General features: G+C 38.8%; 2 protein-coding genes across 9 annotated transcripts in view; one reads left to right on the top strand and one right to left on the bottom strand.

Annotated features, from left to right (window-relative positions):
• LOC309711173 (proline-rich protein 5-like) overlaps positions 1-8441 on the top strand; it is a 41723-nt gene extending 33282 nt beyond the window's left edge. For all 6 annotated transcript variants that reach the window (XM_082541269.1, XM_082541268.1, XM_082541272.1 and 3 more), the window contains 3 exons: positions 789-926; positions 2330-2447; positions 6059-8441. In XM_082541269.1, the coding sequence (XP_082397395.1) occupies positions 789-926; positions 2330-2447; positions 6059-6498 (696 nt within the window). In that variant the 3' untranslated portion in view covers positions 6499-8441. The remainder of the gene's footprint in view (positions 1-788; positions 927-2329; positions 2448-6058) is intronic.
• A 1664-nt stretch (positions 8442-10105) lies between these two features.
• commd9 (COMM domain containing 9) lies at positions 10106-16499 on the bottom strand. 3 transcript variants are annotated; one of them, XM_082540583.1, is made up of 7 exons: positions 16339-16432; positions 15761-15897; positions 15340-15456; positions 13911-14050; positions 13595-13629; positions 12946-13049; positions 10106-10819 (listed from the first exon to the last, which is right to left on the bottom strand). In XM_082540583.1, the coding sequence occupies exons 1-7, from the start codon at positions 16373-16375 to the stop codon at positions 10682-10684; spliced, it is 708 nt and encodes a 235-aa protein (XP_082396709.1). In that variant the 5' UTR covers positions 16376-16432; the 3' UTR covers positions 10106-10681. The 3 variants fall into 3 exon arrangements, with proteins under 3 accessions (XP_082396709.1, XP_082396711.1, XP_082396710.1); XM_082540585.1 differs by having other exon boundaries at positions 15761-15826; positions 16339-16357; XM_082540584.1 differs by lacking the exon at positions 15340-15456 and having other exon boundaries at positions 16339-16499.
• Positions 16500-16511: the final 12 nt, after the last annotated feature.

Raw genomic sequence — 16511 nt, 5'->3', positions numbered from 1 at the left:
ATTCGTATAGTACCAGTTAACAACAAGATGCCATATAATGTACGATATAGACTCAAAAAATGTTAGAGAGAGAGAGAGAGAAGCCTGATGATCAGATGAGTAATCACCGAGATATGGAAGAAGAAAAGGAACTCCCATTTAACAGCAGAACCAGGCTCAGGGCGCAGGGGTGAACAAATGAAAACTGTGATGTTCATAAAAGTAAATCTTTTTCTTTTCTTGCTACATTTTTGAATTTGTGAGATTACCACAATGGTATCAGAACAGTCAGAAGTTTTTTCTGTTATTTTCACAGCTCAATTGTCCAAAAAATGTTTTGGAAAAAAAAATATTGTTTGTCCAAAGAATGTTTTGGACACACAATATTGTGTCCAAAACAGCTGTGTCATGGGCTTAGTCTGTGTCTGTGCGTGGTTTTAGAAGATCTAAAGTTACAGATTTAAAGCCTTACATCACCTGGGGTCATTTGAGTGCAGAGGTTATTAGATTAACCCTCTGATCTGAGGACTGAAGTAAAGTGCTTCTGAGCGATATTTTTCATTCTTTTTGGTTGTATTTTTTCACATTATCTAGATTTGAAATCATATTGGGATGAAAAGCCCACATGAGGTCACCGTAATGTAAATTATGAAATTTTAATGGGAAGACTCGGCTGAAAGTGAAAGTAGGGCGCAGGTAGCAGTGATTATGGTTAAGGCAAGTGTCCAGCAAATTAACCAATACTGAAATGTTGTCTTTAATAATAGTCTGTGTTTATGTATTTTTAAATATGACTTTGTGCATTCCAGGGTCAGGAGCTGACTGTGAGACAGATGGCTCTCTTGGCCTTCAGAGACCTGGTGCTGTTAAAACTTCACCTGGAGGACACTCTGGGAAATGCAACCTCTATTCCTCCATCAGTCACACAGATGCTACTGGTGTTACAGGTAAACACACAGTCACACACAATCACTCGCTCTATTTAAGTTAATTACAAGTCAGTTACAGCCTTTATTTCTTAATTAGCACGATATTTCTTCATGGCCAACATCACTGTAACCCAGAAACCCAGAAAATACAATCAGATACATATGAAACAGTTTGTCCATGTTAGCTTAATCATATTATTTGGAAATGCAGCTAAAACTGAGCTTGCATCAAATGTTAATGTCCCAAAAGATAAAGAAAAGCTATGAGCATAACATAAGAATGCAGTTAGGTCAGAGGTGTGGCCATTATTAAACAGAAAGTACCTGTGAGTCCATAAAAGTTTTCATTTTGGGTTTATTGCTAACATATTTGACTCTTATGTGAGCTACGTACTGGTGTTGTTGTTGGTGAAATTAAAGATAAAAATGCAAAAATAAAAGAACAGGCTATTTAAAAGTACTAATCATCACTAATACCCCTAGATCTAAACAGTTTTAACACGAAGACCTTCAATAGGTTTTTGATTTTTGGATACAGATATTACTTATCAATACACTAGTTGATACCATTCTCTATATTTTATATAAAATAAAGATATAACAGACGTTATAATTCTGACACATTACGGGGCCATAATAATTTTACTTCTGCCATCGATATTACTACAATACTAAATTGTTTTTCATTGTCATGACAGTTTACACTAAATTCAGACTTAGTGTAAACTTAGGCTAGCTACATGGTAGTTGTTGCTGTTGTGATGATTTGTTACCAAGCATTCAGGACCTAAATCAAGCCAAATCAACTTGACTCCACTGTAATAAATGGTGGGGAATTTTTTCACAATAATTAAGCAATTTAAGAATGTGGTTGTACGTTTGATCTGACAGAACTATGCCTGCTGCTTGTCTACATTTAAAGAAATACTTACTAAAGGTTCATTTAGTGTGGGACCAGGAGGTTGCCCTGAAGATGCTGATATAAAGCATTGACTGCTTGCTAAAGTAAACATATTGTGCTGTGAAGAATATTATAGTTGAATTTAGTTGAATTTTTCATTAGTTGTAAAATGAGCCCAGTCTTTTGAACATTCTGACCTGTCGGCTTTGACCGCAAAAAAACAAAATATTAACGCACAGCGATGTCAAATGTAATCCCTTTAAATTGGCACATTTTATTGGGGGTTAGTTAGAAATTAGAAAGTATCAGATATATTAGATTGCATTAATACTGCATGAATTCCAGTAGCAGTACAGTTTGCCTAGATGCTTCTCATTACTACTGACCACTCTGGTCCTGGTATCCATCCTTACTTAGTATTTTGAAGTGATGTCTTCAGTTTTTAAAATATCATACAGAGGCCCAAAGGTACTCACTTAACATCAAAAATTGTATGAACGTCTTTGTCTTTTTCTGCCAGGGTATCCATGAGTCGGGTGTTCCAAGTTCGGAGTATCACCGTTTGGAGAGTCTCGTGGAAATTGTTGTGTCTCCATATATCTGCAATGTCCTGCACAATAGAAACAGCCACCAATTAGGTCAGTCCACTGATCACTGATACTGCTTTTACATTACATTGATTTGTTACAGTTAAAGTTACAAGTTACAGATTTTAAGGCTTACATCACCTTGGGTCACCTAAGCGCAGAGGTTATTGGTTTAACCTTCTGAATTGAGGACTAACGTAAAGTGCTTTTGAGCTATATTTTTCACTCATTGTGGTTCTACTTTTTTCCACATTATCTGGATATGACATTGTATTAAAGATAAAATACCAGAAGGTTAGTTGTACTCCCAGCACAGTCTCGAGAGCATGGAGGAAATTTCAGGAGACGGGTAGTAACTCTGGATAGGGCCGTAGAAGGTCCTTAACCCATCAACAGGACTGGTATCTGCTCCTTTGTGCAAGGAGGAACAGGCTGAGCACTGCCAGAACCGAACAAAATAACCTGGCTTCAGGTTTCATGACAGCGTGGCCTCTAATGGGCCCTGTGCTCACTGCCTGGAACAATGGATCCTGGTTTTCATTTATCATAAAATACCAGAATTGGCAGGTTGATGGCAGAAATCTTGTGCTTTTCACAGATGTCAAGGGTTCCAGAGAACCATGGAAAGTGTTATGCTGCATGTAACATTGTTCAGCACAACCAATTTGGTGGTGGGTTAGTGATGGTCTGGCGAAGGATGCATATACTTCTACAGGCTCTACAGGTTATAACACCCTGACTGCCATTAGGTATCAGAATGAAATCCATAGATCCATTGTCAGATGCTACACTGGTGTGATGGTCCCGGGGTTCCTCTTGGTGCACAACATTGCCAGGCCTCATGTGGTTAGAGTATGTAGGCAGTTCCTGGAAGATGAAGAAAATTGATAACATGACTAGTCCACTTGCTCGCCTGGCTTAAAGCCAACAGAACACCTCTGGGACATAATGTTTCAGTTCATCTAGTGCTGCTAGGTTGCACCTCAGACTGTCCAGGTGCTCAGTGATGCCCTGGTCCAGATCTGAGATGAAACTCCCCAGGATGGCATCTGTCTATTGTTAGACAAGCACACGGGGGCCATGCAAACTTCTGAGTACCATTCTGAGTTGTTGTAAAGACATTTCAGCATAATGGACTAGTCTGCTGCATCAATCTTTCACTTTGAGTTTTTGGGTTGTCTTTGAATTTACCCTTCTGTCACTTGATCATTTTCATTTCCATCAAAAAATGTAGCTTATCTGTGTTCCTAACACATTAACCAGTCCATACCAGTACTGATAGTGATTGCATGACTTTTTTAAATCTTTTATCGTCCTTTTAACTTTTCAATAGCTAACCAATGATTTCTGATTTCAGGTTGCTCAAACATAAAAAAGGTGCATTGTTTTACATTGACCTCTGCATCCATCTGCAGTTGATTTTCAATACAAATCTAATGGTATAGATGTCTTTACTATGACAGATGGATTACATTAAGAAAGTAATGTTTATGTTTTTAAGAAATAATTAGTAAGTTTGCAACAAAAGTGCCTGCTGAACTTAGTCAGCTTGTTTCAGAGGTCAAAGGCAATGTGCTGTTTAAATCCTCTCAGAGGTTGGCCGCTTAATCTGCTCCTGCTGCATTGTAGTTTCATTCCAGCAATAACCAGTTACTTCACGTTTCAAAACATAATGTGCTCCTGTTGGAGGAGACTCTGAAAAAGTTTTACACACATACACAATCTCTGCACGACTGAATAAAGATTATTGGATCAAATAGCTGGGTTTAATTTCAGGATGGATCAGATCACAAATCTTGCTGTCTGCTACTGAACAGTTAGATCAGTGCTCGTCTTTCCTACAGCATTCTGACAGGAACACGTTAGTTACAATAAAGTGACGAACTGTAAATAAATAACCAAAGATATTTTCTATGAATCATAATTCTTCACAGAATTATTAAAAACAGTCATTAAAGTGAACATATTCTGCTTTTCCTTCATTTCTGTCAGATATGTATGGAAAAATGGACAAATATTAAAACCTATCAAAACAACCTTACACCTCTGAACAGCTTTCTATTCAGGAAAGGATCTCATGGTGCCTTTCTACTTGCACCCTGTACATGTCTGCCATCTTGTGGTCACAGTTGGCTATTGTTTCTTGAGGGCAGTTTAAGTTGACTATAACCACTAGGGTTCTGGGCTGCACCACTAGAGTCTGACCCAGAGGTTATAGCCATGTTTTGCACTGGCTGTGATCGGTGTTGATCATTTCTGTCATTTCATTGACGATTTGTGTCCTGTTAACAACAGCTCTGTCCCACTTCCCATTTAGGGGCTGCATCCATTGCAGGATAAATTGGGACGCAGCTAAAGGCTGGAATTTGTCAAGCTAAAAGGCCAGCATCCTCTTCTGGTTGTTTGCAGTATGTTTTCACTATGTGGAACACTAACAAGAAGCAAGTATGCTAGACCAGCTGCCCCCGGCTGTTCACTGATCTGAAATCAGTAAAGTCTGAATGTCATTGTACACATGTGCAGACATGTTTGGAAACATAGCAGTAGCAAGTGAACAGGAAGTTTACGTCATGATTGTCACCACTGGGGGTTTCTCTGTATTGTTGTAGGCATTGGAGCTTCAGCAAACCATGGTGAGAACAATTATCTATAAATGAAGAAAACTTGGATCAGTGGTGAACCTTCCCAAGAGCAGCAAGCTTGCCAAAATTACTCTAAGAGCACATTGACAACTGGAGTCACAAGAGAACCTAGAATGACATATCCTGAAATTCTTTAGATATCTAAAGAATTTCAGGGCTCATTGCAGGACCAAGACTTTGGGGAAAATATTCTTTGGACTGAGGAGACAAATATAGGGTTAGATATAAAGGGCTGACAAAACTAACGTAGCAATTCAAAAAAATAACATCATAGCAACAGTTAAACATGGTGGTAGTGTGTCGGTCTGGGGCAGCTTTCCTGTTTCAGGACATTGAGGACTTGCTGTAATCGAAGGAGCCATGAATTTGAGTCTGAAACAAAAGCACACTTGGGTTATACAGCACGGCAGTGAGCTGAAAAACACCATTAAGTCCACAAACAAAATGAAGGTTTTTAGTGGTGTAATCACAGTTTAGACTTAGACTGAGACCTTTTTGCGTACGGCACAACTAATTTTGAGTCGTTACCTGGTGATTTTTCAGAAAAACAGTATTTACTTAAGTACACTGTACTTTTCTGGGCATGGCCTGGTATTATGGGGTGACTTAACCCTGCATCCATGTGTTAGTGTTATTTATATTTTGCTAAACAGTTTGAAGCTGCAGTTATTAAAGTTAAATGAAAGAATCTGAATTAACTGCTGTTTGGTGACACCTGAATGATATGCTGTTGGAGTAAAACATTTTTCCAACACGCTTTTAATCCGAGTCACAGTAAAAGCTGTATTTTGACAATGTTGTAATGGTTTTTAATATGTAACATAGCTGATAGTTGAAAAAAAGGTTTTGATGGAAATCAGCATTATGTTTTGTAACTTAAGGTTCATGTAAGAAGAAGAAGTCTGATCTAATCTGAATGTGCAATCCACTTACAGAAAAAAGACTCTGGAAGTAACGACATGAAACAAAAATGACTTGTCGATTGAAATCAGTTTTCTGTTTTTATTTCTCCTCAACCAGAGCCCTGTCATCTACGTTCATCTGAAGCACTGCTAGGTGACCAGTCCCAGCCTGAGATTATGATCACACAGCATCATAGCTCCTTAGACTCCTCATCTCTTTCTCCACTGGTAGAACAAGAAGGAGAGGCATATCTGGAGAAAGTTGGCGGTGTGCGGCGCCACACAGTGGCTAATGCACACTCTGATGTCCATCTGCTGTCAGTTTCAAACAAGATGCATGCTGGGATGGAGAACAGCAGAGGGGAAGAGGAACAGGGAGTTGTTGGGTTTTTGGTGGGGGCCAAGCCTATGAGTCCCATGAATTTCTGCCGCCAATTGGTCATGGGAGATTCTCCAAATTGCTCAGAAGACATTGGATATGTGAGACAGAACAAGATGAAAAACTTCAGGGTGACGAATGAAACTAACTGCAGAAAGAAACTCGCAGGACATTATTAAGATTGAAGAAAAAGCAAGAAACTGTGTAGGAATCACGAGGAAACGTCCGTACCAAGCTTGTTCATCTAGGATGGAAAGGTCTGCTCAGGGTCTTAACTGCAATGAATGTTTTAGCATCAGCTAAGAGCTGCTGTCAAGTTCCTCACTACTTATGAGGTTCTTTGTATGTCTCCTAATATCAGGAGGTTCTCTTTTAAGACTGTTATTAAATAGCAAAATTGATTAATAAAACAAATTCATGTGCTTTACAGTACAATACCAGTCCAGACATTGGACACTTCTCAAACATTTTGAAAGAGTAGATTTGTTTTTATCTGTATTATTCTTTACTTTTCAAAAATAAAAATAATAAATGACACATTGATATGTTTATAGTTAATACAAAAATTTAGTCTGACGTCACCATTTTTATCTTCATCAGTTTGTCACTTGGTTGGAGAGGTGTTTAGTTAGCCAGCCAGCCTTGTCATTGTTAACTATTAAAATTACATACAAATTTGGTACCATTCAGCAACTCTGCTAAGAAACACAAAACTAAATAAAGAGCCCGTCAACTAGAATACAATGAATCTGGAAAGTATTCAAAGTGCTTAATTTGTTCCACATTTTAACATGTTTCAGCCTCATTCAAAAAGAAACTAAATTAAAGTGTAGTTTCTCCCATTATTACTCTCAGAACCTCTCAAGTTCAGGGTTGATGGGACGCGTCAGTGCCAGCCATTTTCAGTTATTTCCAGTGATGTTCAATTCAGTTTTAATTTTATTTCTATTGAGCCATTAAACAATAGTCACCTCAAAATGCTTTATGTTGTTAAGTAAAGACCCTATAATAATGGAGAGAAGCGCCAACAATCCAACGACCCCCTTTCAGTGACCACTTGGCAACAGTGGGAAGGGTAAGCTTCCTTTTAACAGGATGAATCCTCTGTCAGAACCGGACTCGCTGAGAGGCAGCCATCTACTGGGACTAATGGGAGGAAGACAGGATAAAAGACACATTTGTTTAATCATTTATTATTAGCTAACGATTAAATGCCGAGTGAGTAAAAAAGTTAAGTGAAGAAATAATCAGTGCATCATGGGAAGCCCCCAGCAGCAAAGACATTTGCAGCATAACTAAGGGTGGATTCATTGTCACCAGATCCAGCCCTAACTATATGCTTTATCAGCAAGGACAGCTTTACGCCTAATCTTAAACTTGTCCCCCAAATCCAAACTGGGAGCTGGTTCCACAGAAGAGGGGCCTGAAAGCTGAAGGCTCGGACTCCCCTTCTACTTTCAAATACCCTAGGAACCGCAGACCAGCAGTCTGAAAAGCAAAGTGCTCTTTTGGGGAATACGGTACTACAAGGCTTTTAAACATAATATGGGGGCTGATTATTGAAAATGGTATGTAATGAGAAGGGTTTTAATTTCAAATCTGGATTTAACAGAGAGCCAGTGGGGATTAGCCTGTATGGGAGAAAAATGCCCTTTCTAATCCCTCTCAGTATCCTTGCTGTTTGGATCAACTGAGGGTTTTTTAATTAGTTTTTAGGACAGCTTGATAATAATCTGAAAAAATGTATGTTATGCCTTCGAAAGGTACTGCCTAGGGGAAGCGTGTATAATGTAAACAGAATTGTTCCTAATACGGAACCCTGCAGAACTCCGTAATTAACTCCATTTACAAGAACAAATTTGAGTCTGTTAGATGGATATGATTAAAACACTGCAGTGTAATGCCTTTTATTTCTATGCCATGCTGTAATCTCTGTAACAAAATATTGTGGTCAACATTACCGAACACTGAACTGAGGTCTCACAGGACAAGTACCGAGATGAGATCACTGTCAGAGGCCATAAGGACATTATTTTAACCTTCACTAACACTGTTTCTGTACTGTGATGTGATCTGAAATTTAACTGAAACTCTTGAAAATAAACCATTACTCTGCAGATAATGAGCTGTTTCATAACTACTCTGTCAACATTGTTTTTAAAGATAAAAGAAAGGTTGAAGATTTGCCAATGATTAGCTAACAAATCTGGGTCAAGTGATGGCTTTTTAAGAAATGCTTTTTACTTCAACCTTAAAGGCCTGTAGTTCACAGCCAATTAATAACGATAGGTGAAAATATCAATTAATGGTAGAACTTCTTTGAGCAGTCTTGAAGGATGCTCAATTGGGTTCAAGTCTGGGCTCCGGCTGGGCCACTCAAGAACATTTAAGGACAAAGGAATTGTCCTAAAACCACTCTTTTTTTTTTTCTTCTTTTTTTTATACTGGCCATGTGCTTAGGGTCATTGTCCTGTTGGAAGAAAAAGCTTTTTGCCTTCAGGTGCCTTTTGGTAAACTCCAGGTGGGCTGTCATGTGCCTTTTACTGAGAAGTGGCTTCCATTTGGCCACTCTACAATACAGACCTTTGGGTGGAGTGCTGTAGAAATTATCATCCTTCTGCAAGTTTCTCTCTCCATAGAGGAAAAGTGGAACTCTGTTAGTGACCATTGGGTCCTTGGTCATCTCGAGAACCAGTTCTTGTAGAGAACTTGTGGGCCACATCAGCACAAAGACTGAGCTATTTGCCTACACTAACAAGATATATGTTCGGAGGTTTAAAGAGGAGACTTTAAAACCTAAGAACACTGACCATTTTAAGGATGGTGGTGGTAGTAACATAATCCTCTGGAGCTAGCTAGCAACAGTGGTACTGATACAATGTATGCAGTGAATGGGTTGAAACTTAAGAATTTGGAATACCCCCAAATTCTTAAGTTTCAACCCAAATCAAATCACAAGCTGCAGTCTTATGAGCCTTCTGATCCACCATTATATCTGAATGTTTAGCCAGCTGCTTATCTGTCTGGAATTTGAAGACCCACAGGACCTTAACCGTGTAGTTTTCAACTACCTTTGGTGGCGTCTGCCATTGGAAACTGGAGACTTCTAGTCCATATGCAGCACAGATGTTTTTGTACACTATTCCAGCAACTTCGTTGTGTCTCTCAGTGTACACTGTCCCATCTTACATCCTCCTAGTATGTGTTTGATAGTCTGTGGGGCACCTTTGCAACGTGGTTCCTGTTAGCTGTATTAGACTAATTGGTAAATTGAGTGGTTCTTAGATAGCTTTTCGACTCGAAGTGAGCACTCAAACACTTTACACAACTTGCCTCATTCACACAAACGCTTTTTTCTATGCTCTTTCTATATAATTGCTTCCATCTAACATTAACTCACATTCATGCTGTGATGGATGCACCAGAGAGCAACTTGTGATTAGTATCTTGCCCAAAGACATTTGGCATTCAGACTGGAGCGAACAGAATTGGCATTTTCCCTATTACTTAAAGACATTTTATCTGCTGTACATCGTTTTGTTTTTTTAGACCTTGCTATTTCTTTTGTCCTGAACTTATCTGGTTTGCCCAACAGTGCCAAGATATGCCAAGATTTCAGCTAAAAGTGCTATGGGAATCACCTTGTTGGTGCAAAAATACAATTTTGGTATGTTTTATGTTTTATAGAGCTAGTGAAAGAAATGGGAATAAATTGAGTGCTTCTGCAAAAGCTACTGTCTTCAATTTAAAACTGCTTGATAAAAAAGACGTGGAAATTGCTTCAACTTGTGGCAGATCCAATTAAAATTTATTTTTATTGATTGAACAGTTAGAATGAAAGACATATTTCATTCTAATCCATTAGGTAAACAACATTCAGATATGTTCTAAATCACCAAATTAATACACAGATATATAGGACATGAAACCTGTGACAATTTCAGCTGGTTAAATCATTTGCAACCAAAGTTTTTTCACTGTTGACTGGAAGTAGACACATATTATCATGGTTCCACCCACTACTGGGACCTCTATACAAAGTAAAGAGCAGACGTATGGCAATAAATTTTATCTTGAAAACTGTGAGGACTAAATCTGATGGGTTATATCAAGTTCCAGGTATACAAGTTTACCAACAGGACGAGACAGGACGTGAGACCGTATGTCTCAATTTACCTTCATTACTGGAGAAATTCTTAAAGCACTAACTCAACATGGATGGAAATAGTTCCAGCATATTTCATCTTGACTTTTGTACTGGGGCAAAGTGGGGACACAGGCAGTTGTTAGACACAGATGATAGTCCAAACACATCAGCATCACACTGTAAAAATCAAAGCACTGTCTCTGAGCTTTCAGTGATCACTTCCCAGCAACTACTGACAGTTGGTCTCTGATGCGTCCAAGTCCATCCAGTATAGTGTCCAGAGACTCCCTACTCAGCTCCACAGTCACAGAGGAAACAGACTCACTGTCTGCTGATGAACATGGATCCACCATCTGAAAAATAAGAAGTGCATGACATTTTTCACAAGATTAGATAAAGATTTCACTTTCAACGCAGCAATCTGCATCTTGGGTAACAAATGCTTTGTTACTGTACTGAATTTTCAGGTGTCTGTCCTTGAGTATTTAATTTTCTGACAACTTTTTACATTTATTCCCTACATTTTTAAAACAAATATCTGTACTTTCTTCTCCTTACATTTTCAAAACAGACTTGTTACTTTAGGTTCATTTATAGTGTTTATACTTGGGGGGATTAAAGTGGGCTGGAAGGAGTGCAGGTATGTTGTGGTTGTAGTACTTCTGCATGTAGCTAGCGTTACAGAAGAGGAGAACGCATGAAGGGAGTGATGTTTTTTTAAGTGAGGGGTTATTTCAAAAATTCAACGTTGCTATCAGCTCTGCAAACATTAGCAAACACAAACTGTTTGTGTGCAATTTGTCGCACAGTGTGTTGCTCCAGGTGCTGTATTTCACAGGGAGAGAAAAGAAGGAGAGCTAATGTCACTCAAGTGTTTGTGTACATGGTCACATTATGTACACTTAGAAAGTCTACTGAAGCTCATGCTATAAATAATTGTGAGTTGTGATTATTTCCTTTTGCTGAGCCACTACACAGATCTTAGGGTTCCCCCACCTGCTAAATCCGACTGTAACCCCTGACTGTACTCATTTTACTGTTTAGGTGTGGAGACAAAGTCACCCTGCAGGCAACAGAAAATAGTTTTGGTTTTTTTTACATTCTCTTCTACATAACAGATTGAATCTTTTATGAGAATTTAGATTGGAAAAATATTTGCACTCTCGTGTACTGATATTGTTTATATTCATTTAGCACAAGGTTCAGTTACCTTTGTACAAAAATGGTTAGTAGAATTGTTCTTCAAGGAGCTACTCTTTTTAACTTCAAGTACATTTCAGAGCCTGTGTTTTTTCACTTTGACTTGAGTAAAAAAGCTGAATCAGTACTTCAACTTTTACTGGAGTATTTTTAACACTAGTATCTGTACTTCTACTTTAGTACAGAAAGTCTGTACTTTTGCCGCCTCTGTTTACTCTGCCTCCAAACACAAATGAGTCAATGCACCATGTTGTTTGGATGTTTGTGAATGTCGAGAATTATATGAATATACCCACTCTGACCATACCTTCAGTATGAAACGTGAATAGTATCACTGTTTACTCAACAATTATTTAGGAATGAGTGTGTTTGTTAAACTGTGTTAAAATCTCAGTTATACTAAAGCTAAAACACTGGAATATCCCGTTGATTGATTGATGTAAGATACTTTATTTCAATCCTTATATAATGCCTCATATAATATAGTAGTATTGCATTGTATGTTATAACACATCGGATATATGATTATATGATACATGAATATGTGCGCATGATGTGCACTTTATTGTTATGTCCAAAATTTTTTCTTTGCACATCGTGGGAGACTGATGGCTCCTGGATCTGATGCAAGAGAGATAAATAACTGGCTGGTATCTGGGCTGATGGTGGTTGATGTGTCAATGGTATATGTCACTCAGACCAGCTGCAGGGTGATGCAGGGTCAGATCTGTAGGTCAGAGTGATCTCTTGAGAGTAGTAAATGACATCACCACTGGAACATAATGGATTTTTCAAACACTGCCTGAGTAGACCAAGAAGCAGAAATTTACAGAAGAAGTGGCCTTGGTGGACCTTTTTTGCTAAATAACAGAGCGACCTGTCTTGGATTGTTGATCCCAGATAGTCGCAGATAATTAATATTTGGTCACTTTTTCCAGGAAAAAATAAATAAACATTATTGGGTCCACTAGAATAAAACAGAATAGCTTTTTAATGTCATTGTACATGTACAACGAAATTATAGGTGCTCTGCACCAACTGTGCATGAAAAGTGCTCAGAAGTAGTGCAAAGGACTTGGTCTGACTAGAGTTCGTGTGTGAGTGATGAGGGTTACTCGGACCATGGCTCAGGTAGCTAAGTGGCTGGGCAGGGATGGGATATGGGGGGAAAATGTAAATGAACGTTCGTGACACTACTTTCATAACTTTTGTAGCTGATAATGCTTTAGCTCATATTTATGCAAAACAAATATTCTGAAGCAGGTGGTCTCACACTGACCTTGAGTTGAACCAGGCAGGTTGGCACCGACATCCGACTGACTGAGTCTGAGCTGGTCACCATGTCAACTCTCCAATCCAAGTCCTTCAGCTGAGGGAGAGAGACTGGGTGCATCCATGCATACGCGCGCACACACACGCACACACACACACGCGCACACACGCGCGCACACACGCGCGCACACACACGCGCACACACACACGCGCACACACACACACACACACACCTCAATGATTTCAGGGGACATTACATTGAGATATAATAATCTCCTACAGACACAGTCTTTTAACACAGGCGGTTGAAATGGCAAGATAAACTCCCAGTCAAATCTTCTTGCAGTATAATGGTAAAAACTGCAAAATATATGGACAGATGTTGACATCATCCCCATTGTTTTCCACATATAATGGTGGTCCAGCTAAATTGCTTTTACAAAGCAACATAAATTACATTATTGCAATGAACAAGGCAAAAACATGTCTGATTTTGTTGGGTTGGCTGTTACAGGCGGAGGTACAATATATGTCTCATATAATTCAGCTTTTGCCATCATGGTATGGTTTATAGAAGGAGAGACATACATTACATGCATACAAACACACGTAAACACACACATATGTGCATAGCTATAAACGCCGAGTCTACTCACTCTGATTACTGAGGGCTTCTGTCCTCCATGTTGCACTGCAAAACAGCAGAGACATCAGACATAATTACAGCTTATGGTTACATCATCAGCAAAGAGTAAGATGGGGAAAACAGAAAGAAAGAACATTTCTCATCCTGTTAAACACATTTAATACCTTTATCTCCCTCTCGAGCCCACATTACTTTCTTCATCTATAACATTTTTTTCTCTAATCAACATTTTTATTTAGGTTTTTGAAGGGAATAACAAAAACAGTTTACTGCTAATTTAAAAGAAATGAATAGCGTGCAGCATTCAAGGTTTTTCTGGGACTGACCTGTTCTCTAACAGAATCTTGGTGATCAGGTTTTTCAGACTGGAATGGAAGGACTCGGGGAAGATAGCGAGGATCTGCTCTGGAGAGCTGAGGTTGTAGAAAAGGACGTAATGGGAGAGTGCATGGAGGGACTGGACCAGCTAAAGGACAGAAAATAACTCAGATTCACATTGGAAATACATGTTTTACAGCTATTTAAAGTCCTCGATCAAAGCCAGCAATAGTTAACTATTTTGATGCTCACTGAACTTTAAGTAATTTTCAAAGTAAGAATGTCAAGATTTTAATGATTCCATGTTCTCAAATTTGAGGATCAAGAAAATTAACCCAGTTAGGAAATATCAAAAACTGTAGTTCCTCTACTGGCCACCCAAAGCCAGCTCTACAAGTGAACCACCTGTCAAATCCAGCAAAACAGCTCCAGACCGTCACACTTCCTCCTTCATGTTGGACAGTTGATGCCACACACTGTGGAACCATCCTTTCGTCTACTCTACGGCGTACAAAGATCCTGCGTGATGAACCAAAGATTTCAGATTTTGATTCATCAGTCCGTAATACCTTCTTCAAGACTTCAGTAGTCCAATGATGGTGTTTCATGGCCCAGGAAAGCCTCTTTTTCTTATTCCGATGTCTTAGCAATGCCTTTCTTGCTGCAACTCGCCTGGTTCAGTTGTGGCTTTGGGTCTGCCAGCCCTCTTCCTATCAGAGTTTGCCCCAGTTTCTGAGTTACTTTTGATGGTGAAGGAAACTGGACTCCCGACACTTTGACTTTCTTTGCAATTTCTCTGTAGGAAAGACCTGCATTTATAAGTGTTATGATGGTCTGTCTCCCTTTCATTGTTAATTGCCTTCTTCTTGCCATTTTTGTAGCAACACACTACTTTCTGCAGTACTTTACTGTTCAACTGATGCTCACGAGGGTATGGTACCACAGTTTGTTCCAATACTGGTTTTATGCAGACAGAGGGGGCTTTGTAAGTAATCCAGAAAAGTTGGAACACCTGTAGGAATTAGTAGCACCAGCTTTCAAGACTTGATAAACCTTCATAGCTGCAGAACAGCTTTACATTGTTGACCCATTTTGTGTTCGTTGAAAAAAGCTTTTTTGTATAATTCTGAAATGTAGATTATTTTTCAGTTTTGATATGGAGGTTTTTTTGTTTTGTTTGTTTTTTAGTGTTGACACATATCATAATAATAAAACTAGTGAGTGCATGTAGAACAGTCAACAGTTGCGAATTGGTAGGAAAAAAATTATATTAATCGATTTCAACCAAGTCCTCAAGTTAAACTACAACGACTGAACTTAGTAGAACTTTCTTTATATCCCCCAAAACACAGTCAAGTGCTTGCAGCATGGGTCAGTAAACTACTGTATGTCCACACACACTGCAAGGACCAACAGACACTGATGTTTTTGTGTTACCTGTGCAGCCTGGCCTTCCGAAATGCCGAGTGTTGCTGCAGTGCTCTCAGTTAGCCGCTGACTCAGACCTCTTTGACTCTGCACACAAACCTCTCTCACTGCATCTTTAGAAGGAGCCTCCAGAGAAAAAACAATCCACTCTCAGTGACTTAAAACTAACGTGTGTAACAATTTCTCAGATCTGAACATGGAGTCGGTACGTGAAGCCCTAAGATGTCCTCAAATCTGCTAATGCGGTTCAATTTACTGTCACTGGAGGTTTTTAAGGTCAGTTCCACTTCACTGACGTTTGTATATAAAATTGCAGTATTTAGATAAAAATCGTGTCTTTATGTCTACAGAATGAGAAATACAAAGAGCTAGCAGACTAACAGACTCTCTGAAAGCTGACTGTTTTACAAAATGTTAATGTTTGACATACCTTCAGAAGAAGCTGTAAGTTGGTGAAATCTTCGTTGCATACAGTGGCAGCCATGTTGACATGTGACTGTGACAAGTCACGTGAGAGAAGAATGCCGCATGGGAAATGAAGTGCAAACAAAATGACATCGGCAGCATCTACCAACATAAATCTTTATTAAATGAAACAAACTATAATTTGATTTTTTTAAATAATCAAAATATGAATTGTGTAATTCTTAACAAACAGTATTGCCAAATATGTATGCCACATATACGAATCCCTGAAATGTTCACTTGAAATTGTCAGAAAAATGAAGACACGAACTATTCATTTATCTTGCCAGATTTTCTCTGTTATTACAAATAACAAACACAAAATAAATGTGCAAATCTTCCCTTGTTCAACTGTGTCTCTTTGTATAAATGTCTATCCTTTTGTTGTATGTCGGAGTTAAACATACATTGTCAGATCGGCTTAGCACAAACTGACAGCTATATCTGTTAGACAGCCATTAGCCGTGAGACCAGCAGTCACCCTAACCGTATATCACTAAATAGAAAACTTTGCTTAAGTAAAAAGAAAGATAATTTACTTACCGTTTGTCGTCTGTGAACTGACGGCTCCTATTGACATAGTGGAATTATTCTAAAACGCGCATGCGCGCACATGCGACTCAACGCAATGTATGCAACTGATTTGTGGGCTGCGACGACGGAACACTGGCATTAGATATTAAACATACTCAGTTTCAAATGGTATAAACCAAATA

Source organism: Aulonocara stuartgranti, assembly GCF_965226115.1.
Source record: "Aulonocara stuartgranti genome assembly, chromosome: 7".
Lineage (NCBI taxonomy): Eukaryota > Metazoa > Chordata > Actinopteri > Cichliformes > Cichlidae > Aulonocara > Aulonocara stuartgranti.
Note: the sequence above shows the minus strand (reverse complement) of the source record. Positions and strands in the feature narration are given on the sequence as shown.